Source organism: Mesoplodon bidens (assembly GCF_964165515.1).
Source record: "Mesoplodon bidens genome assembly, chromosome: 10".
NCBI lineage: Eukaryota > Metazoa > Chordata > Mammalia > Artiodactyla > Ziphiidae > Mesoplodon > Mesoplodon bidens.
Window position 1 is genome coordinate 37,575,328 of NC_138172.1, and position 20,321 is coordinate 37,595,648.

The 20,321-nt window shown below is 48.0% G+C and overlaps 1 protein-coding gene across 5 annotated transcripts in view; it reads right to left on the reverse strand.

Moving 5' to 3' along the window:
* The window catches only part of DOCK3 (dedicator of cytokinesis 3), a 404,205-nt gene that overhangs the window by 19,235 nt on the left and 364,649 nt on the right, over nucleotides 1-20,321 (reverse strand). For all 5 annotated transcript variants that reach the window (XM_081246551.1, XM_081246550.1, XM_081246549.1 and 2 more), the window contains 10 exons: nucleotides 18,856-18,916; nucleotides 18,025-18,118; nucleotides 15,617-15,765; nucleotides 8,684-8,770; nucleotides 7,221-7,325; nucleotides 2,857-2,998; nucleotides 1,681-1,847; nucleotides 1,442-1,528; nucleotides 782-961; nucleotides 78-161 (listed from right to left, as the gene is read on the reverse strand). In XM_081246551.1, coding sequence (XP_081102677.1) covers nucleotides 78-161; nucleotides 782-961; nucleotides 1,442-1,528; nucleotides 1,681-1,847; nucleotides 2,857-2,998; nucleotides 7,221-7,325; nucleotides 8,684-8,770; nucleotides 15,617-15,765; nucleotides 18,025-18,118; nucleotides 18,856-18,916 — 1,156 coding nt within the window. The remainder of the gene's footprint in view (nucleotides 1-77; nucleotides 162-781; nucleotides 962-1,441; nucleotides 1,529-1,680; nucleotides 1,848-2,856; nucleotides 2,999-7,220; nucleotides 7,326-8,683; nucleotides 8,771-15,616; nucleotides 15,766-18,024; nucleotides 18,119-18,855; nucleotides 18,917-20,321) is intronic.

The window sequence follows — 20,321 nt, forward strand, 5'->3', positions numbered from 1 at the left end:
GCTGCAGCTATTCAGCTATCGTGTGGTGCTTAGCCTTTCCCTCCTAGACACTGGCCTCCAACCCCGGCAAGACATACCTGCTCTTGCATGAGTTCCTTGAGCTGAGTGATCTTCTCAGCATCCCCTGGGTGCTTGGTGATGTAATCTTTATCAAAGAAGGCCTGTGAAAGAAAAGGCCAAGTCAGGAAGACTCTTCCCAGGGCTACTACTAAGAGTCTGAAGGTGCCACCTGAAAGGTAGCCGGGCTGCCTCCTAGCAGGTACACACACCAACGTACCTCTAGCTTGGCCTACTTGAACCTCCAGCAATCACAGATGTGTTTTTTTGTGTCTTAAGAAGGACCGAAGGTGACCAAGTAATCTAAGTCTGAATGCTGGTCTCAGCCCCTCATGGAACCTTGCTGGCTTGGGTAGGGCAGGTGGGGCTGGTCGCCAGGGTGAGGGGACTAGTCTCTTAGCCAGCCCACAACTCACTTCTTGTGAAGGGCTGGGCTCTCAGGCTCCTCTTGGAGGCCACTTAACATCCTTCCATAATCAGATGGATTACCCATCTGTCAGAGTTCAGAGAATAAAAAGGAAGAAAAGGCCCCATCAGAGAGCTGTGCAATGGAAATAGGGAGTGGCAGGGAGCTTAAAGCCTCATCCCAGGACCATCCTTGGTCAGCTGAGGCACAGCCAGGAGAGGTCTTGTTGGGAAGGCTTCCCTCAGAGGCTGGAATCTCAAGAAGAGGCGCCTGAGAACTGCTTTCCCAGGCAGGGTTTGGTCTGGGACCCCAGCTCACCTCTTGGTAGCGTGCAATGCCTCCGTTGACAGCAGCGTCAATGACGCCATTCAGGCACATGCTGAGCAGGTTGATGTTGCCATGCACCTGCTTGTGCTGATACTGGCTGATCAGGGCCCGCAGCTCCTGGTTCTTATTCTCAACCACTTGGATGGCATTCTCCAGGGGGCTCACCTCCACCTGGGGGCACACAGCAATGGTGTCATCCCAGGCACAATGTCAAACCCTCCCTCATCACAGTCCTGACAGCAGGGATCTGTGACCTGTGATTCTGACTCCCCACCCTTGTTCCTGTGGAGTTGGGACTCCCTGAGCCCTTTCTAATTTCCTCTTCTAATCTGTAGGCACTTAGAAGTACAGTAAATAGGGAAGAGTACCAGTTCTGAAGTCAGAGGTCTCTGGCTTCTTGAACTTCAGAGAATAGCTTCTGCATTCATAAATTGTGAGGAAAAAAAAATACCTGGTGCCTAAGGGTGTTGTGAATATTAAATGAGAGAACGAAGGTGCACAAAGCCTCCAGCACAGGACTGCCTGTGGCAGCCCAGGCCAGGTAGACGGCCTAAGCACTCTTTCTCTCTCTTCAGTCCTTAGAGAAAGGCCCCCAAAGCAAGAACTGAGGAAGCAGCTGTGAAAATGAGCCCCATCTGAAATGTGTCTCACCAGCTCCCTCCTCTCCACTTCGAACCACCGAGAGATGCCAGGCAAGCTGTGGGTCAGGGTCAGCGTGGTACGCTCGATCCACAGGCTCTGCAGGGAAGGCACAGGTAGGTTTAGGCCATTAAGTGATTTTTACCACGCCCTGCCTGCCCGAAGGGTGAGACACTGATGAGCTCCTGAGAAAGTGGGGCTTGCCCCGGCCTCGCTATAAGCACTGCCCCCACTTCCCTAGATTTGTTCACCTTGAATTCATTCTCCTTGTCCTTGGGGCCTTTGTGAAAAGGCCTGTCGTACCGGAACTTCCTCACATTGTTGACGCGGTAGAAGCTCTTGACGCGATCTGGGACCCTGTCCATCTGCAGGACGTCCACATAATCTGGAATGGGCGTCACTGCATAGATCTGCAAGTCTGGGCAGGAAGTGAAGGAGAAACCCAGAAAGACTGAAAGAGAGATGGACCTGAGTGGCTGACCCCTGTTATCCCCCGCAAAGGAGAGAAGAACACCACAGCCCTTGTTCCCTACTGGCAGCAGCAGCATTTCAAGGGACAGATCAGACCCAAACACAGACCGAATCTCCCTATCTGCCCCTCTCCCCACTCCAGCAGTCAGTCTCCTGAGCACTCAGCCAAAGTGAGATGTCAACAGCTAGGTGTTCTCCAGTGCCCCTTTAAGGAAGAAGGGAAAGGGGTCAGAGGAATGCAGGTGCCCACCTCACAGAAATGAAAAAGCTGCAAGGGCCTGGGCCTGCCCACTGCGGGTAAACTGTATTTACTGCAAAACAACATTTTAACAAAGTACTCTTTGGGATCTCTGTGGTGAGATAACATATGGGAGTCTACCTGCCCTCCTCTCTCTGGAACAAGCTTGCTATAGTCATGGCAACCATCATGAGGTCTTCAAGGAAGCTGTGTGTGGGGAATGAGGGGCAGGCCAGTGTTTGCATTCAGACTTGCAAGTGCCTCAGACCCCCCGTCTCCTCCCCCATCCCCAGAGTTGTGCCTCAGTCCTGCTGGCAAAGGTTCTGGGTAACAACAGATGCACGTGGGACTAGCGCAGGACACAGAAGTGGAGTATCCCTGTGGCAAGAGTCCACAGTGATTGCTGCTGGCTGCCCAGGCAGACCCTTCATAGGGCAGGGTGGGGACTCAGGTACTGGCAGCAGCCAACCAGAGGGATAAAGGTCCCCCTGAAGCTCAGCTGATGACCAAGCCCCCATGGCTAAGGGCATGCCACGGCCCCTCTGTGAAGCACGAGTGCCCTGCTAAGTGTCGGTCAGTAATGAGAACACACTCTGCTTCAGGACTTATAGGTAACCTGGCCTGTATGGCCAACGACATGGCAGAGGGGCAGCTGACTGGGTGGGCCTCACCTCCCAGGATCCCAGCCCTCCTTCCCCTACTAAGTGTCAAAAGATACACTGGGCATCACATTGCAGGATGGTGTCGTCAGGGTGGTTGGGGTGCTGCATGGCGACAGCCTGTGGGAACTCGCTGAGCATCCTCTGCTGGAAGGCCTCCAGCCTCTCGTAGTCGTGGCCACGGCACACGTATTCTTTGTTCTGCCACAAATGGGAGAGCACGCTCAATGCCTCGCCTGCAGCCACCCATCCCCTGCCTCCTCATCCCACAGACGTGTCCTAGGAACCCCTGTGGCAGGCATGGACACAGCACTAAGTCTCTGCCTTAAGGGAAATGATGGTCAAGAAGGGTCGGGGACAGCAGAAGGGAGAACTGCACTGTGGTGTGACAGCCCGGGGTGGGAGGTACGGCAAAGGCTGCAGGAAGCTCGAGGGAGGGAGGGTTCCTCACACAGGAAGGGATGCAAGTGGGGAGGTGGGGTGAGATTTTGGAAACAGCCATGCCTGAAAAGAGTCCTTGGAAGGTCCACCTGGGTTAGCGTAGTAGAGAAGAGTCGGGGGCAATCTATGTGGGTACGGTGACAACGAGGGCCACAAGCCAAGACAGGAAAAGGCACAGCTAGAAAGAAGGTGCTTGTGGAGAACTGGTGGGAGGGTGACTGAACATGCCTGCAGGTGTGTGCCAAGGAGTATCACTATGGGTGCCACCAAATTATTTAGAAAAGGGGGTGATCAGGTGTGTGCTTTTGTAGGATCACTTTTTTTTTTTTTGCGGTACGCGGGCCTCTCACTGTCGTGGCCTCTCCCGTTGCGGAGCACAGGCTCCGGATGCGCAGGCTCAGCGGCCATGGCTTACGGGCCCAGCCGCTCTGCAGCATGTGGGATCTTCCCGGACCAGGGCACGAACCCGTGTCCCCTGCATCGGCAGGCAGACTTTCAACCACTGCGCCACCAGGGAAGCCCAGGGTCACTTTTGTTAGCCGGGAGAAACAGTCTAAACGTTGCCCAGTGTCCAGTGGGCATTTATCAACCTCTCTGGCAGCAATTCCTTTGCAACTGTGTCAGCAGAACATCATTCCAGCTACACAGTTCTTTCTTTTTTAAAAAAAATAAATTTATTTAGTTTTGGCTGCGTTGGGTCTTCATTGTTGCACGTGGGCTTTCTCTAGTTGCGGTGAGCGGGGGCTACTCTTCGTTGCGGTGCACGGGCTTCTCATCGCAGTGGCTTCTCTTGTTGTGGAGCATGGGCTCTAGGCGTGCAGGCTTCAGTAGTTTTGGCACGTAGGCTCAGTAGTTGTGGCTCGCGGGCTCTAGAGTGCAGGCTCAGTAGTTGTGGTGCACGGGCTTAGCTGCTCCGCGACATGTGGGATCGTCCCGGACCAGGGATCGAACCTGTGTCCCCTGCGTTGGCAGGTGGATTCTTAACTACTGTGCCACCAGGGAAGTCCCAATTACACATTTCTTAAAACCTCACGTTACATCATATTTGGTACAGGTTAGGCCTCAGTTTTTCTCTTTGTGTACAGAAGGCATGACAAGGCACCCTGCTGCTCTGCCTACCTCACAGCTGGTCAAGAGTGAGTAGCTGGAGGAGGCTCCTCTGAAGGGCTCCTCTGAAGCCCTCTGGTGACATCTGTCTGCCTGCCTAGCTGCCTCACTAGATTCACTTTGACAAATGGTGTCAGGCACTGACAGCCCCTCTTGGCATGTCTTCAGAGGAAGCGGGAGAGAGAGGTTCCACAGGGCCAGCCCTATGCTTCCCAGTACAGGGATAATCACAGGCCAGGCTGTGGATGACCTCAGCCTTTTTGGAATAGGATTTTTGCCCACTTTTCACTTCTTCTCTTACTATGGGAGAACTCAGCTAAGGCTAGGCCACATGTCCAGATGGATCAGAATGGAAGGGCAACACTAGAAGGGAAGTCAAGGTCAGGAGGAGCAGGCTGGCTGGCCTCTCCAGTGGAACAGACAGAGGACAGAGACATTTCTAAGTCCCTTGCTTGATAAGGAGAATTGACAAAGAAGGTAACTGTTTAGAACTGGCCTTTTCATATCCACTCACAAACGTACAATCCTCTCCAGTGTCTGTTCATGAGTCAAATGAAGAGAAACAGAAATTCCCCCAAGGAGGGAGGGCTGGATGTTTTCCTGTCTCCATGCAGATTAGTAGATAATCACATTTGTGAAGCAAGACAGGCAGATGGTCCAGAGAACTCAAGCTGACAGAGCTAGAGTAATAGATGGCCTATGTGGGAAGGTGAAAGAGTAGCCTAGTGTTCTGGGGAAGACCCAGCAGGAGGAAGGCACAGAGCATTGACCTTGAGGCTGGTTGCTGCTTTCAAGTCTGCTCAGGCGAGAGCCCCAGCATCCCTACATGAGACAGATCTGGCTGCCACTGCTTTCCATTTTGCCCTTGCCATTTACAAGGCAAACGGCTACCTCCACTGGACTTATTCCATTTGCCACAGATGAACTGAGCAGCTGAGGAAAGGGAAGGCAGCATGTAGCCAGGCCAGGCAGATGTGTATGCATGAAACATAGCTCCTAGTGTGGAAATGAGGATGGACTGATGGATGATATTTCCTAACACCTCTTGTTATTTTTCCTCCATTACTGGCACCCTTGAAACCACGTTTGAACATTTAGACTGTCACTTGAGAACACTGTATGAATGGCTCAGATGCAGGTACTATGCCAGGTCCTACTTGTCAGAAAGCTCTGAGAGCCCTGAGACACTGATGTTCCCTGCGACATGAGCATGAGGGGTGGGAGCCAGGTGGAACCGTGAGGGAGACATCCTGCTTGACAAAGACAGAAATGGGGAACATCAGGGCCTGATTTTATAATACTCAAAATAATGATGTTTTGGAGTAAAATCTGGTTGATGACATACAGATTGTGGGACTAAACAAGGAGAGTAAAATGACAAGCATAATTTGCAAAGATAAAATGCGAAAGAAATAACTTACAGGGCTAGAATCATTAGCTTATCAAAGAGCTTTCTACAGATGCTTTTGGTTTCTAATTCTTGTACTATTCCTTCTTTCTCTTCTTTTTTTTTCTCCTTCTTTCTCTTCTGTTGACCTCTACCCCCACTGCTGTTGTATGATCTATGCTGATGGGGGCAACAAACATGCCACTTCTGATATGCCTGGACTGGATGGTCCCTAGAGAATGAAGGAGGTCCAGTCTCCTGAGGAGATCCTCTACTCATTCACATCCTGCTACTATAAACACTCCTGTGCAATAGACTTAGAGCCTTCTGGGGATCATGACCAGGCAGAGTGTGCTTGCTGTCTCTATCACTATTGCTAGTTCCTGTAGAAATCATTTTCTTTTTAGCCTATAATGATTACTGCCCAAGAAATGTGCATGTTGACCTGCCTTACATCTGAAATGTAGTCAGCCTGGACTTTGTTGCTTAGCAGACTGGCTTTTTGTAAGGAGTCATTAAGCTCAGTTGACCTTTGATGAGATACCAAGCTTATTATTGCTCACTGGCTAAAGCAATTTCTCCAGTAAGATAGGATCCCAAACACATCAAGGGAATCCTATGAATTTTCCCAGCTGCTTCCTGGACACTGAACCTTAGTATGATACTGGAACTGGGGACAATCGGAGCTACTCTTAGGTCTCAACTGCAGCCCTAGGACTCTTTCATCAGCACAGCTTCATTTAGGTCATTTGAGAACAGCAAATCCGTGTGGGCTACAGCCTACAAGCCCAGGCTGACTTCTCCTGGAGCCTCTGGGTTGTGCTGATTAAAGACAAAAAAAATTGCAACTGTTTAACTGGTGTCAGTATGTCTATGCTCAGTCATTCCTTCCACTCTGTTTATATACCAGCTCAGCCTTTCCAGCAATGGTGGAGGAAAATGGCTATAATCATCATGGGCCAGAGAACTGGCTGCCTAGGAAAGGCTTTCCACAGCCAAATCCAATGTTTGGCAGCTCCGACAAACCCCAGGAGCAAGGGGACTATCCTCTGAAATCTCTCAAGTCAATAATTCTCCACCCTGGCTGTACTGCCTACTGTTGAGGTCAGGGCTGTACTGATGTCCTGTCTGGCTGAGAATAGTCACACTGGAGGATTCCAGGCACTGGAAACAGAAGTTGAAAGGTTTCTAAAATTACCTATGGGACATTCTCACACCCTGGTCATTTCCTGCAGGAACTTGGTTGATTTGGTAAGAAAACCACCCTCATACATTCCAGGTAGCTACAAAACAGTACTGTAGAGAGAAACAGAGTCTAAAGTTGGTAGCCAGTCCAGTCAAATTAAGCCAAATGCTTTTTGTTGGCTGGCCAGTCCTTCAAAAAGAAGTATTCAGTAGAATAGGAAAAAGGTTAAAAAAAAAACAGGTTGTAAATAACTTACGTGTAAAATATGATAGAAGTTCTTGCGAATACCTGAATGGACTCACCCGAAGGAAAAAAGGAAACTTCCTGCCATAGAAGCCGACCCGAAAGAACTCAGGCTCCAGGCGTTGCTGCTCCATGATGTTGTCATAGTAGCTGGCCTCCATTTTCTGTGAACGAGAAAGGCAATTGGCTTGACTGCTAGTGGTGTCCAAAGCAAGTTCTCCCAGGCCTAAGTAGACACTGTCTTTTGGAAAGAGAACATGGTGACTCAGTCTAGATAAAAAGTGAGCCCCTAGCCCTGATCAACCTCTCCCTGGGGAACTGCCTGATGGAGAGGAAGTCTTCGCTTTCCATTGTCACCTGACAGTGAAGCAGCCCTGAGAGGCTGCTTGGAGTGTCCTTCCCAATGAGTGGATTCAGCCCCACAGAGACTCAAGCTTCCTGTACTTTCAGGGGTACACATTTAACATGGACTTCCTTTTTTTGCTCAGGAATTCCTGGTTTTGACTGATACTCACTACACCAATTGAGTATAAGCTAGTGTTGCTTATAGGTGGCACCATTTTCCATCAGTCCATCTGCATTGCTCTTGTTCATTTATCATCTGACTCGACGCTAACAGAATGAGGAAGGCTTAGTTACCAGCATCACTGGTACTGGTCCCAATTTAGGAGATTTTAAACTTTAAAAGTTGAACTAATATCCATGATGTCTGGTATTACCAAGGTCGATAAGTTTTTTAGTCTTGGCTGGCCTGGCTTCAGGTTCAGAAAAACTCACTGAAATCTGACTGGGAAGACAGCCCTAATGCACTCAATCAAGCCAGCCTGCCAGGGGGCAGTGGCCTTCAAAGACCAGTCAAAAAGCTATTGCTAGAGAACCACATCTATTATATAGGCCCAAATCCTGATCAGGATCAGGGAACACAGAAGAGCTAGCCATGCTGACAAGGGTGCAGGAGGAGGATGAACTGAGATTCCTGACTTCTCTTTGCCAATGACCTGTTACGATTTAATACCCAGCACCGGCAACTAGGAAAAATTTGGGAGACCTTCAAAGTCCATTTCACTTAATTTTGAATATTTTTCATCAAAGAAGGGAAGAAGAACTTCCTTTACTTGGGTGCTTAGAATTGACCATAAGCCAAGGCAGTGAAAGATCTTATAATGTTTTCAGATGAAGCATACCTGAACAAAATCATTTCAGGAAAAGCTTCTTCATGAAGTCGAGCTGCCACCTCCTCCTTGAAACCCCCGTCCTATCCTGTGTATGCTGCTTCTCCCTTCCTTGAGCACCAGTGGCCCTTGGGGTCTGGATCATATAATCATTCGTCATGTGTTTGTTTTGGTTCCCCAGCCATAATGCAAGCATCTTGAGAGCAGGAACCTTGGCTTTTGCTTCTCCTGTACTGTCCGCAGCACTAAACCAAGGGCTGGGTCCACAGTAAACACCCCTTAGAAGTCGATGCCAGGAAAGTGCTAGCACCTCCACTCAGGGTTGGGGTGGGGGAAGGGGCAAAGCTCACCCGAATCCAGCTGAGGCTCTGATAATCGTAGAGGCTCTCATACTGACACGCCAGCTCCCTGCACAGTGGGATCCCAAACTCCCAACTCTGCATCAGAAATAGGAAAAAGGCTTCAGTACCTCAGGCAGCCTCACGATGGCCCAAGCCCACATCAAACTATCAGAGGGCACAACCAAAGGCCTCCTGCAACTCATATGTCACAAAGAACATATGCTCAAAACCAACTTGTGGAGAACACATAGCACTGGTTTTCTGGCTTGAGGCATAGTTTTCAGGTTTCTACTCAAATGTTTCCACTTCCAAGAGGCCTTTCCCTAACTACCTTGTCAAGGACAGGCACTACCCCAACCATTCTCTCTTTCATTACTCTCAAGTTATCTTGTATAAAAGAAGTATTTACTTTTTCAAATTGAAGTACGGTTGATTTACAATATTGTGTTAGTTTCAGGTACACAAAAGTGATCCAGTTATATAAATTAGACTATATATATATATATATATATATATACACACACACACACACACATATACACACGCATACATATATTTTCAGATTCCAATATTACTAGATATTGAAGGTAGTTATTACAAGATATTATAAGATATTGAATGTAGTTCCCTGTGCTATACAGTACGTCCTTGTTGTTTATCTATTTTATATATAGTACTGTGTATCTGTTAATCCCAAACTCCTACTTTATCCCTCCTCCACCCTTTCCCCTTTGGTAGCAATAAGTTTGTTTTCTATGTCTGTGAGTCGTTTCTGTTTTGTAAATAAGTTCATTTGTATAATTTTTTTAGATTCCACATGTGATATATAATATTTGTCTTCTCTGACTTACTTCACTTAGTATGATAATCTCTAGGTCCATCCATGTTGCTGCAAATGGCAGTATTTCATTCTTTTTAATGACTAATATTACATTATACATATAATATATATACATACACACACATACACACACCCTCCCATCTTCTTTATCCATTCATATGTTGACGAACACAGGTTGCTTCCATGCCTTGGCTGTTGTAAACAGTGCTGGTATGAACATTAGGTGCATGTATCGTTTTGAATTAGAGTTTTTGTCTTTTCTGGATATATGCCCAGGAGTGGGATTGCTGAATCATGTAACTAAAACTAACTCTATTTTTAGTTTTTTAAGGAACCTCCATACTGCTCTCCATAGTGGCTGCACCAATTTACATTGCCCCCAACAGTGTAGGAGGTTCCCTTTCTCCACACCCTGTCCAGCATTTATTATTTGTAGACTTTTTGATGCTGGCCATTCTGACTAGTGTGAGATGATATCTCACTGTAGTTTTGATTTGCATTTCTTTAGTAATTAGTGATGCTGAGCATCTTCTCATGTGCCTGTTGGCCATCTTTATGTCTCTTTTGGAGAAATGTCTACTTTGGTTTTCTGCCCTTTTTTTTTTTAAATGGTGCAACCACATTTTTTGTTTTGTTTTAATGTTTTTTCTTTTCTTTAACATTTAATTAATTAATTTTGGCTGTGCCAGGTCTTATTTGCAGCACATGGGATCTTCAGTTGCGGCATGCATGCGGGATCTAGTTCCCCGACCAGGGATCGAACCTGGGCCCCCTGCATTAGGTGCATGGAGTCTTACCCACTGGACCGTCAGGGAAGTCCCTCTGCCCATTTTTTGATTGGGTTGTTTGTTTCTGATACTGAGCTATATGAGCTGTTTGTATATTTTGGAAATTAAGCCCTTGTCAGTTGCATCATTTGAAATACTTTCTCCCAGTCCGTAGGTTGTCTTTTCATTTTGTTTATGGTTTCCTTTGCTGTGCAAAAGCTTGTATGTTCGATTAGGTCCCGTTTATTTTTGCTTTTATTTCTTTTGCCTTGGGAGACTGATCTAAGAAAATATTGCTACAATTTATGTCAGAGATTGTTTTGCCTATATTCTCTTCTAGGAGCTTTAAGCTGTCATGTTTTAAATTTAAACATTTAAGCCATTTTGAGTTTATTTTTTTTATTTTTATTTTTTTTGCAGTACGCGGGCCTCCCACCGCTGTGGCCTCTCCCGCTGCGGAGCACAGGCTCCGGACGCGCAGGCCCAGCGGCCATGGCTCACGGCATGTGGGATCTTCCCGGACCGGGGCACGAACCCGCGTCCCCTGCATCGGCAGGCGGACTCTCAACCACTGCGCCACCAGGGAGGCCCTTTGAGTTTATTTTTGTGTATGGTGTGAGGGAGTTTTCTAACTTCACTGATTTACATGCGGCCGTCGAGCTTTCCCAGAACCAACTGCTGAAGAAACTGTCTTTTCTCCACTGTATATTCTTGCCTGAAGATTAACTGACCATAGGTGTGTGGGTTTATTTCTGGGCTAAAAAGTGTTTACTTTTGGGCTTCCCTGGTGGTGCAGTGGTTGAAAGTCTGCCTGCCGATGCAGGGGACACGGGTTCGTGCCCTGGTCTGGGAAGATCCCGCATGCCGCGGAGTGGCTAGGCCCGTGAGCCATGGCCGCTGAGCCTGTGTGTCCGGAGCCTGTGCTCTACAGCGGGAGAGGCCACAACAGTGAGAGGTCCACATACCACAAAAAAAAAAAAAAAAAAAAAAAAAAGTATTTACTTTTATGTTGTATTAGTCTCAATTAGATGATAAGCTGCATGAGGGCAGGGATCCTGTTTATATCCTTTATCCTCAGAGCCTAGAACAGTGCCAGCCATGAGCAGGTACTCAATAAAGATTTATTTAATGAGTTTTAAATGACTTTTAAATTAAGATCATTTAAGCTTAGAAACAAGTCTGGAAGCTAAGTAGGAAGTAGCTACGCAAGGGCTTGGTAGTAGGTCTGATAATTTCCTTTACAGAAATATTCAAATCTTAGAGCAGGCTTCAGATAATCCTTGGCTAATCACGTCTCGGGCTGTTTCTGTGGTGTGGCTCCTATTATGGTGACAAGCTCATCTAACAGTGGCCTTCACTAAGGGGCAATATTGTCCATTTCCTCCTCTTTTTAATACAGTGCTTTCTCTCTTGGTGAGATTGGGAATCAAAGGTTTACTTGACATTTTAGCCAGGCTCTTCTCCCCAACTTCTAAGTACTAATTAAAAAAAAATTTTTATAGGAAAATTTTAAACATATACAAACATGGAAGTATGAACCCCTAGGTACTCATCACCCAACCTCAACAATGACCAACTCATGGCCAGTCTTATATCATTAAATATCTCATCCACTTACTCCTTCCCATAGTTTTGGAAGCAAATATCAGATATCATACTATAATTTCACCCATCAATATTTCAGGATGAATGTTTAATAAGGACTATATTAGAAAATAGATTTGAAATAGCATCAGGGAGAAGGACAATACTGCTTTATTCAGGATTGTGTTTTTTTTAAATTAATTAATTAATTAATTAATTTATGTTTGGCTGTGTTGCGTCTTCGTTGCTGTGCACGGGCTTTTTCTCTAGTTGCTGTGAGCGGGGGCTATTCTTCACTGTGGTGCGCAGGTTTCTCATTGCAGTGGCTTCTCGTTGCGGAGCACGGGCTCTAGGTGCGCAGGCCTCAGCAGTTGTGACTTGCGGGCTGCAGAGCGCAGGCTCAGCAGTTGTGGCGCATGGGCTTAGTTGCTCCGCGCCATGTGGGATCTTCCTGGACCAGGGCTCAAACCCGTGTCCTCTGCATTGGCAGGCAGATTCTCAACCACTGCGCCACCAGGGAAGCCCAGGACTGTGTTCCTTATCCTTTGAAGAAATTAACACCATATGGATTGAACTGCAGGACCAGTTAAAAATGTTGAAACAAACCAAAGAGAATTTAAAATAGACCCTGACTCCCTGCTCCGATACAATGCCTCTGCCTCAGTAAGCTAGAAAGCCTCTTGTACCCCCACATCACAGCTTTTAAGGGGGCACATGTCTGTCTTCTCTCTGGCTCCAAGTGCTGCTTGGGCAGGTTTCAGTGAAGGGCCCACAGGAGGGTCTGCCTGGCAGGAAGCTCCAAGGGGGCTGGCTAAGCAGCTGAGCTGTGTGCAGACTGCTAGCCAGCCTGTAAGGAGTGCCCCATGGGGAACTGCTCATTTAGGTGATGAGGAACCCATGTGAGGCTAAAGGCGCTTTGTCTGCTGACAGTAGCTCTCAGTAAAGCAGTTCTATTCTCCTATTAGGATCAATGCTTATCTGCCTCACTGGCATCTCTGCCCTAATTTGTAATTTGTAGCCCTGCTGCTCCAAGCCTGCCCCCCAACCCCCAAGGGTGAGCCAGGACACTCTGTCAGGCTTGATGGTTGTGCTGGAATGCTGGGGGTTTTGAGAGCTACCTCGGAACACAGGGAGGGAACGCCCTGCAGATACAGTGCATCCCATCTACATCTTCTCTCTTGGTTTCCTTCCGGCAGGAGGCAAAGCCAACTACACAACTACTAACCAGTGTCTGAAATCCAATCACTTCTACCAGCTTGGGCAGATGTGTGTTTACACATCCCTGTTGCCCCCACTGACAGGGATGGCACAAAAGTTGCACTGACTTGGCTCACTCTACTCAAACTGGAAAGGAAGGCAAAAGCCTGGGACTCCAGACTGTCAGTCTTTGTACTTCTGTCTACACACAACATTTTAGAAGCAACAGACTCATTCCTTCAAAGGAGTGTGAACAATAGCAGCCCTCAGCAGTAGAGCCCAAGCCCACCCCCACATGGAGGGTTGGTTCAGTCCTGATGGTCTGTATGCCTTAGGGGTCAGAGGCCTCCTCCCAGCTTCCCTCTCTGTCTGCTCCCTCTTCCCTGAGATGAAGGACCAGCTCCCATCTTCATGCCTCCTCTTCCTTCTTTTTAAAAAAAATTTATTTATTTATTTTTGGCTGCGCTGGGTCTTCATTGCTGTGCACCGCCTTTTCTCTAGTTGCGGAGAGCAGGGGCTACTCTTCGTTGTGGTGCGCGGGCTTCTCATTGCGGTGGCTTCTCTTGTTGCAGAGCACGGGCTCTAGGGCACGTGGGCTTCAGTAGTTGTGGCGCACGGGCTTAGTTGCTCTGTGGCATGTGGGATCTTCCCGGACCAGGGCTCAAACCCGTGTCTCCTGCACTGGCAGGCAGATTCTTAACCAGTGCGCCACCAGGGAAGCCCAGGAGGACTTTTCTTGCATCAGCCAGGTTTTGCTTTTCTGGAGCCATTAGAAAAAAAACCCTGAATGCTTTCAAGAGAACTGGTTAGCCCTATCCACTGGTTCCGTCAGGTATGAAGGTACAGAAACAGACAAGTTGGACCTTCTGTATGAGCCCAAGAGAATGACTGTGATAAATACCCCTTTGAGGATGAGCTCATGAAAGGGCTCACTGAGTGGTCTGTTCTCAGCACAGAAGCTGCTCCCCCAGCAATTCACACCAAAGGCAGGGCTGCTAGGAGTGGGAGATCCCTGACAAGGTAGCCTACAGAGCCTCTCAGTCCTTCTCCCCTTCCTGCTTACCCACAATACTCAGGCAGGTTTTGCATTATCTTCCCTTGTTCATACTAACCTTTAAACCTGCTTTCTTTTTGTTTTTTTTTTTTTTTTTTTTTTTTGCGGTATGCAGGCCTCTCGCTGCTGTGGCCTCTCCCATTGCGGAACACAGGCTCCTAAACCTGCTTTCTTAACACTACTGTAGTGTGGGGTGAAAAGGGGACCATTAATGCTCACGTGTCCCACTGCTGGGCTCAATCAGATAAGCATAACTCTACTCTGTACTCTATGCCCATGGAAAGAAAAATAAGCTAATATACTAACAACACTCAAGCACACTCACACCATGCTTATGCCATTCCCTCAGAGCTGGGAGGGCTCGCTGGGCATATGGGTAGGTGGCAGCTCCAGGTGGGCTGGGTGCCAGGAAGACAGACCTAAAAGTGTGCTGGCATGGGGCCCTCCGTCCATCTCTGGACCAGCAAGGAGAGAAGGCTTTGGGCTGGCACTGTGGCTCAGTCACGTGTGGCTGGCTGACAGCTAAGCATGGGTCTCCTTTCTGGGCCAGGTGAAATGAGAGCTCCTGAGGTTTTGGAAAGGTTCCTGCTTACCAGTGCATTCCCTACATGGGTGAATGTTTTTGACAAACAAAAGTCTCCCATGTTGTGTAAAACTGATGAATGTTTTCTGATTTATGGGCAGAAGTTATTAATGTTTAAATCTTTCTTTTTTATGATAAAAAAGCTTATTTTTAAAAAACCAATTTCCATTCAAGTCTGGAGTTCAGCCACTATAGTTCCCTGAACAATCCTGTTTCAGTTTTTTAACATGCTCAAAGCTGAGTAATGAGAGAACAGCTTCAACAAGTTACACAAGCCCAGCCTTTCCAGTGTATGGGCCATAGGTGGGTCAGAGGGCCCCACAAGGAGCTCTCCCAGAGATTGGAGCAGAATGGCTGGGAAGTCCCAAGGAAGTCTGAACCAATGCTGACAAGGCCTTCTAATTCCACAGAATCAAGTTTAATAGAGAATAACCCCAATGAGAGGAGCCCAGACTATGCTGTAAGGAAGGGAAATCCAAGACAAGAACACGTACCCGTAAGAGGCAGTACAGGCCTCCGTTGGCTGTGGTTAGAATCCATTAATTTTTACAGCTCACATTTTCTATAGCAGAGCAGAAAGCTACAATAATTTAAGTAAATCTAATAAATATAAGCAGGGGGCCCAAAGCCCCTGCTGTTGGAGCATTAGTATTTACACATGTGAAAAGCTGGTATGTGGGGTTGTCTCTTATGCCCCCAGTTTGGAATTGGCTTCCAAGCCACAGAATTAAGCTGTTATTTTTTTTTTCCCCAGAGAAAGTCATGCTGCCTCCAAATCTAATGCACACATATGGGCCTCCACCCCCTCACCACCCCACACAGTACCCTCTGCAGCTGCTGCCATCCCTGTAGCGTTAAGATGCCATGTAGTACAGTAGAAGCTGAGACGCTCAAAGCCTTGCCTAATAACACCCACCTTGCCTTTGTTGAAGTAGTGGATGATCTTGCGGCACAGTCCCTCTTTCCGCTGCCACTCTGTCTGGGATGGGTAATGGAGGAATTCCCGCAGTGGCCTTTCCTCCCACTGCAGCAGCTCACAGTAGAGGAGCAGAGTGAACGCAGCCTCTGTGGGGACAGGGGCTATGGAGGTCCAGGGGCAGCCAGGTGCCAAGGGACCAGGCTAAGCAGCATGCCAGTGCAAGGCATGTGCAGCCCAGATCAGGGATGCTGGATACCAAAGCTGAGATAGAGGGGCTGTCCAGCCAGCAAATAGCCCGTGAACACAGCATGAAGGAACCAAAGATCCTAGTCGACACCTTCCTCCCTCAGCCTGGTCAGCTGCTCTGGGAGCTAGATAAAGTATGGCTCAGGTACCTAAGGGTCTGTGTACAGGTTGCTTTGCTCTGGGACACACTGACATGTCAGAGAGAGTTCTTGGGTTCCTTTTTGCTCAACTGACTAGAGCTTCTTTTCCAACCTTTTCAGAACTGGCTCTGAGGGGTAAGCACTAAGGCTTTTCTCAGCCCTTCTGAAGCCAGCCTCAATGCCTCCAGCTCCATTTTCTGAGCACAGCATGGCCCTGGGAATGACCCTTTCTCCTTATCTTGACCGTTTCTAAAAGGACCAGAGAGAAGGAGTGTGTACGGTGATAACTTTGTGATGGGCTCCATTCCTGGAGGAAGCTAAAGTGGATGCTGGGCCCAGGGCGGGGCCCTGTGACACCTCCCATACATGTGGAACAGTTGGAGAGGGTTTACAAAACAACTGCAGCTAAATACCGTAGCTTCCTAAATCCCAAAGAGTCAGTCAGACTGAGTTACAGCTGCGGCTCATGGTCCCATGACAGTCTGCTCTTTCCTGTTCTACTTGCTCAGTTTTAGTGGGCATCTCCTACTGGCAAGTTAATTAGTTCTAGCTTCTGCCTGGCCTTCAAGGCCCTATTCAAATCTGCTCCCCGTGACTATGAAGAATCTCTTTTCTAATTATCTAGTGACCCACTTCCAGTTTTAACCAGGTATATTGCCTGCAGCCACTTTCCAGGCTCCTGCTCATGTTTGCACTCTGCCTATGCTCTGGCTACTGGACCCTCCTGCCCAGGGATACATGTGCCTCCTCATTGGAGCTGTGAAGCCCCTTCTCACTGGGAACAAGCCCATGAGGCCCTCAAGGCCTCCCTCTAGAACTTAGAAAACCATGTGAAATCCTTTTCTTCCCTGCCAATATTCTTTTCAGATGTTATTCCTGAGGCCACCAGAGGCAAGGCTCAGCACCCTCTCTCTGTCCAAATTCCTGACATAGCCTCTCAGTGACGGCCCAGTCCTCCAGGAGTTTAGTAAATGCCTCTATTGATACATGGAATTTTTCAGTCTATCACTTCACTGCCTTCTCAAAGGGTTGCTGGGATCGTGGGTGGAAGTGGACGCAGAGAATGGCAGATTAATCCCAGTCATTTCAGATTTAATTCTTGCCAAGCTGTGTCAGGAAAGGTGGAATCTATGCAAAACACTCTTTAACATCTAACATAAAATAAGGAAGGAGGATTCTGTGTTTCTACAAATTCATCTAATTCTAGTAATGCTGTGGACAAGAATAGCTTGAATTTCCTGGTCTATTACACAAATTCAAGTCCTATGGCCCAAGGGCTAAGATGTGATGGCTGGTCACCACAGTGAAGAAGTGGCTATTTTGGGGGAACTATGACACAAGGTGATCAGGCAGGACATACATGGGTACACGTATCTTCCTGACTCAAAGTGGCGCTCAGTAAACAGAGTGTGACAGGTATGTTGAAATGCTTTTAAATTTGTTCTTTTAGAAAAGGCCGTAGTAATGGATTAAATTGTAGATACAATGAAAGGGTCCCTGTCTGGTCTGTCAGAAAGTCAGGTGAACATTCTCCATACCCTCCACTGGGAGCTCAATGTGGGGCTGTTGTGTACTTGCAGGGGAAGAGCCCAGACTGCAAGGCAGGTCTGCCAGCAAGTTCTGGAAGTCCCAGGGTTAGGCTGATGTTCCTGTGTTATGGCCTCACTTAGTTCCAGCTGTGAAGGTCCTCAGAGAAGTTCTGCTCATGAAGAGGGACAGTGAGCTCAGGATGCTCTGAACCTGGCACACCAGAATTTGGAGGTCACCCTTGAGGCCTCAGAGAGGGTGAATAGGAGGCAAGGAGGGTGGAAGAGCTTTGGGCAGCAAGTGGAAGTTCCACCTGCTTTTTCTCCACCACGTTACAAAGGAGTTGAGGGAAAGGAGTGAGGTGATGGGTATCATGGGTCCTGACACTCTGCTAAAATCTGGGAGGCACCAGCTCAGAGCCTTTCTCTGCCAGCTGTGCATGTATGTCCAGTCTGTCCTCATGGGGAGGCGTAGCTCCCCCTTCCCACTTACCTGTGTAGTTTTCGGCCTGCAAATGCATGTCACAAAGCTTATGGATATAGCGGATATACATCTCTTCTTTGTTAATCTCAGATTTGTAAAAGTTCTGTAAGAGAGAAGGAAATATAAATGAAGATGGGAGAGGCTGGCTGCCTGGGGAGGCCATCTCTGAACTCCAGGCAGCTGGCCAAAACCCTGGGTGTGCTGGACAGGAGGGAGAAGACAGGCCGTGGAGGTGGCCAGCACCAGGAAGAGAAGGGACCAGCCAGAAGGCACACCTGCTGGGGGTGAAACCTCTGGCAGATCTGCAGGAGCCCTGAGTGATGACACAAAGGAAGAGTACCAGGGCAGACTGGAAATTAGAGTATGTCAGGATTGGTGGGACCTTGCCAAGAGGCCAGGCTAGAGCTCTGTCCAAAGAGAAGCTCATTTCATTCCTTTCCCAAGTAGGAATATGAGTGATGAGGTGCAAGTTTCCAAGATACCAGTAACAGAGCTGATGTCCTGACTCAAACCCTTAGGCGTGGAACTTTCCTGGTGGCACAGTGGTTAAGACTCCGTGCTCCCAATGCAGGGGACCTGGGTTTGATCCCTGGTCAGGGAACTAGATCCCACATGCATGCTGCAACTAAGAGTTCACATGCCGCAACTAAAGGGCCTGCCTGCTGCAACTAAGGAGCCCGCCTGCCACACCTAAGACCCAGAGCAACCAAATAAAAACCAAAAAACCAAAAAAACCCCTTAGGCTTATAGCCATGTATTGTAGAAGGGACAGGCCAATCACAGGGTAGGGTAGAAGCCACACTACGAGGCAGAGAGGAGGAAGAGCCCATGTTCTCTCACCATCAGGTTAACAGTGCAGCCGATCTTCTTATTCTCTGTCTCCTCTCCTTTCATGCAATCCCTGGAAGGGAGAGCACAGATGAATGCACAAAGTGGTGCCTCTGGGACAACACAGAGACCTGCAGTGTCACTGAGGCATTAGTATGTCCAAACCCCAGATGAAGATGCTCTCCAACAGAAACTTCTTCCACAGATGAGACTGTACTGTGAGCTCCAAGCTTTGGACCCACTCCTAGGGTTCAAAGATCTCTGTTCAACTGGACCCCTTGTTCTGGTGGCAGAGTGTAGAGCCCAGATGCTATATCAGGGCATTAAGTAACACCTACCAATGTCTTCAGCACAAAAAAGTATGTCAGTAAAGTAGAAGGTTAAATCCTCAAGTTTCCAAAAGGGGAGGCACAGAGCTTTCCTTAAAGGGCAGTTTTCATTTTGTAGGACAGTGTTTCATAGAAGCAAAGACACTCTACTCTAGGGACCTACCTTCAGGACCCTGTGGCCACAGCAACCACGGCATGGCTGCCATGTTCATAATCTCATTGGCTTTTCTCCCTATGGTGTCCTTCCTGTGCACTAGTCTTTGGAATCCTCTCTAACTAGGAGCAGTGGGTTTGGAGCTTTTTTCCCGATTTAGGTGTAGCTTCGGCCAGGGCTGAGCTGCATTCATGCTGAGTAGGGCTGGGTTTAGGAGGGGTCATGGCTGACCTGCCAGACACAGAACAGCAGGAACACTGAGAATGAATCCTTGCCAAGGGAGGGCAGGGACTGGTCAAAGCCAAGCTCCTCTGGGAAGGAGAAAGGCCTAGCACAAGGAGATGAAAGAGAATGAGAACCAGACTGGTGAATCCAGCAAGAAGCTTCCTGTACACGCAGCTAGCTGGAGTCCCAGATGCTCTCCCTTGGCATCTGCATGACATGTAGCACAGAGAAGACAACTATTGCTTGGGTCTGGGTTTCCTCTATCATTCCTCCTCATTCCCTATCACCTTCCTCTAGGCTCCCAAAAGGCACTCTCAGCTATCACCTGAACTCTACTGAGAGAATAACTAAGGCTGCAATGGTAGCATTATTGTTACTTTTAGGCTAAGTCAAAAGCCATGATATGACTGAGAAGGCAGGCTTTCACGAAAAAATGAATTTCACATGAACTCCCAGACTGAATGTATCATAAAGATCTCTGAGCTCATAGGCTGCCTCCTCTAATCTGCTCATGGCCAGGATCAAGGGACAGAAATAAACATATTTTACACAAAGAATGGAGGCATGGAAAAGTTGGGTCCCCCTTCCCTGGAAAAACCAAATGAAAGTCCTCCTGGGTCACACTTCTGTACCAGGTGATATTTTCCTGCCCATCTGCCACATGGATCTGAGGAAGGTCTGCACTAAGGACCTAACTTGCTCTGGAGACAGCCTTTCTCTTCCTCTCTGCTGTGCCCATTCCTCTGAGCCTTGACTTTTCTGGATGAAAA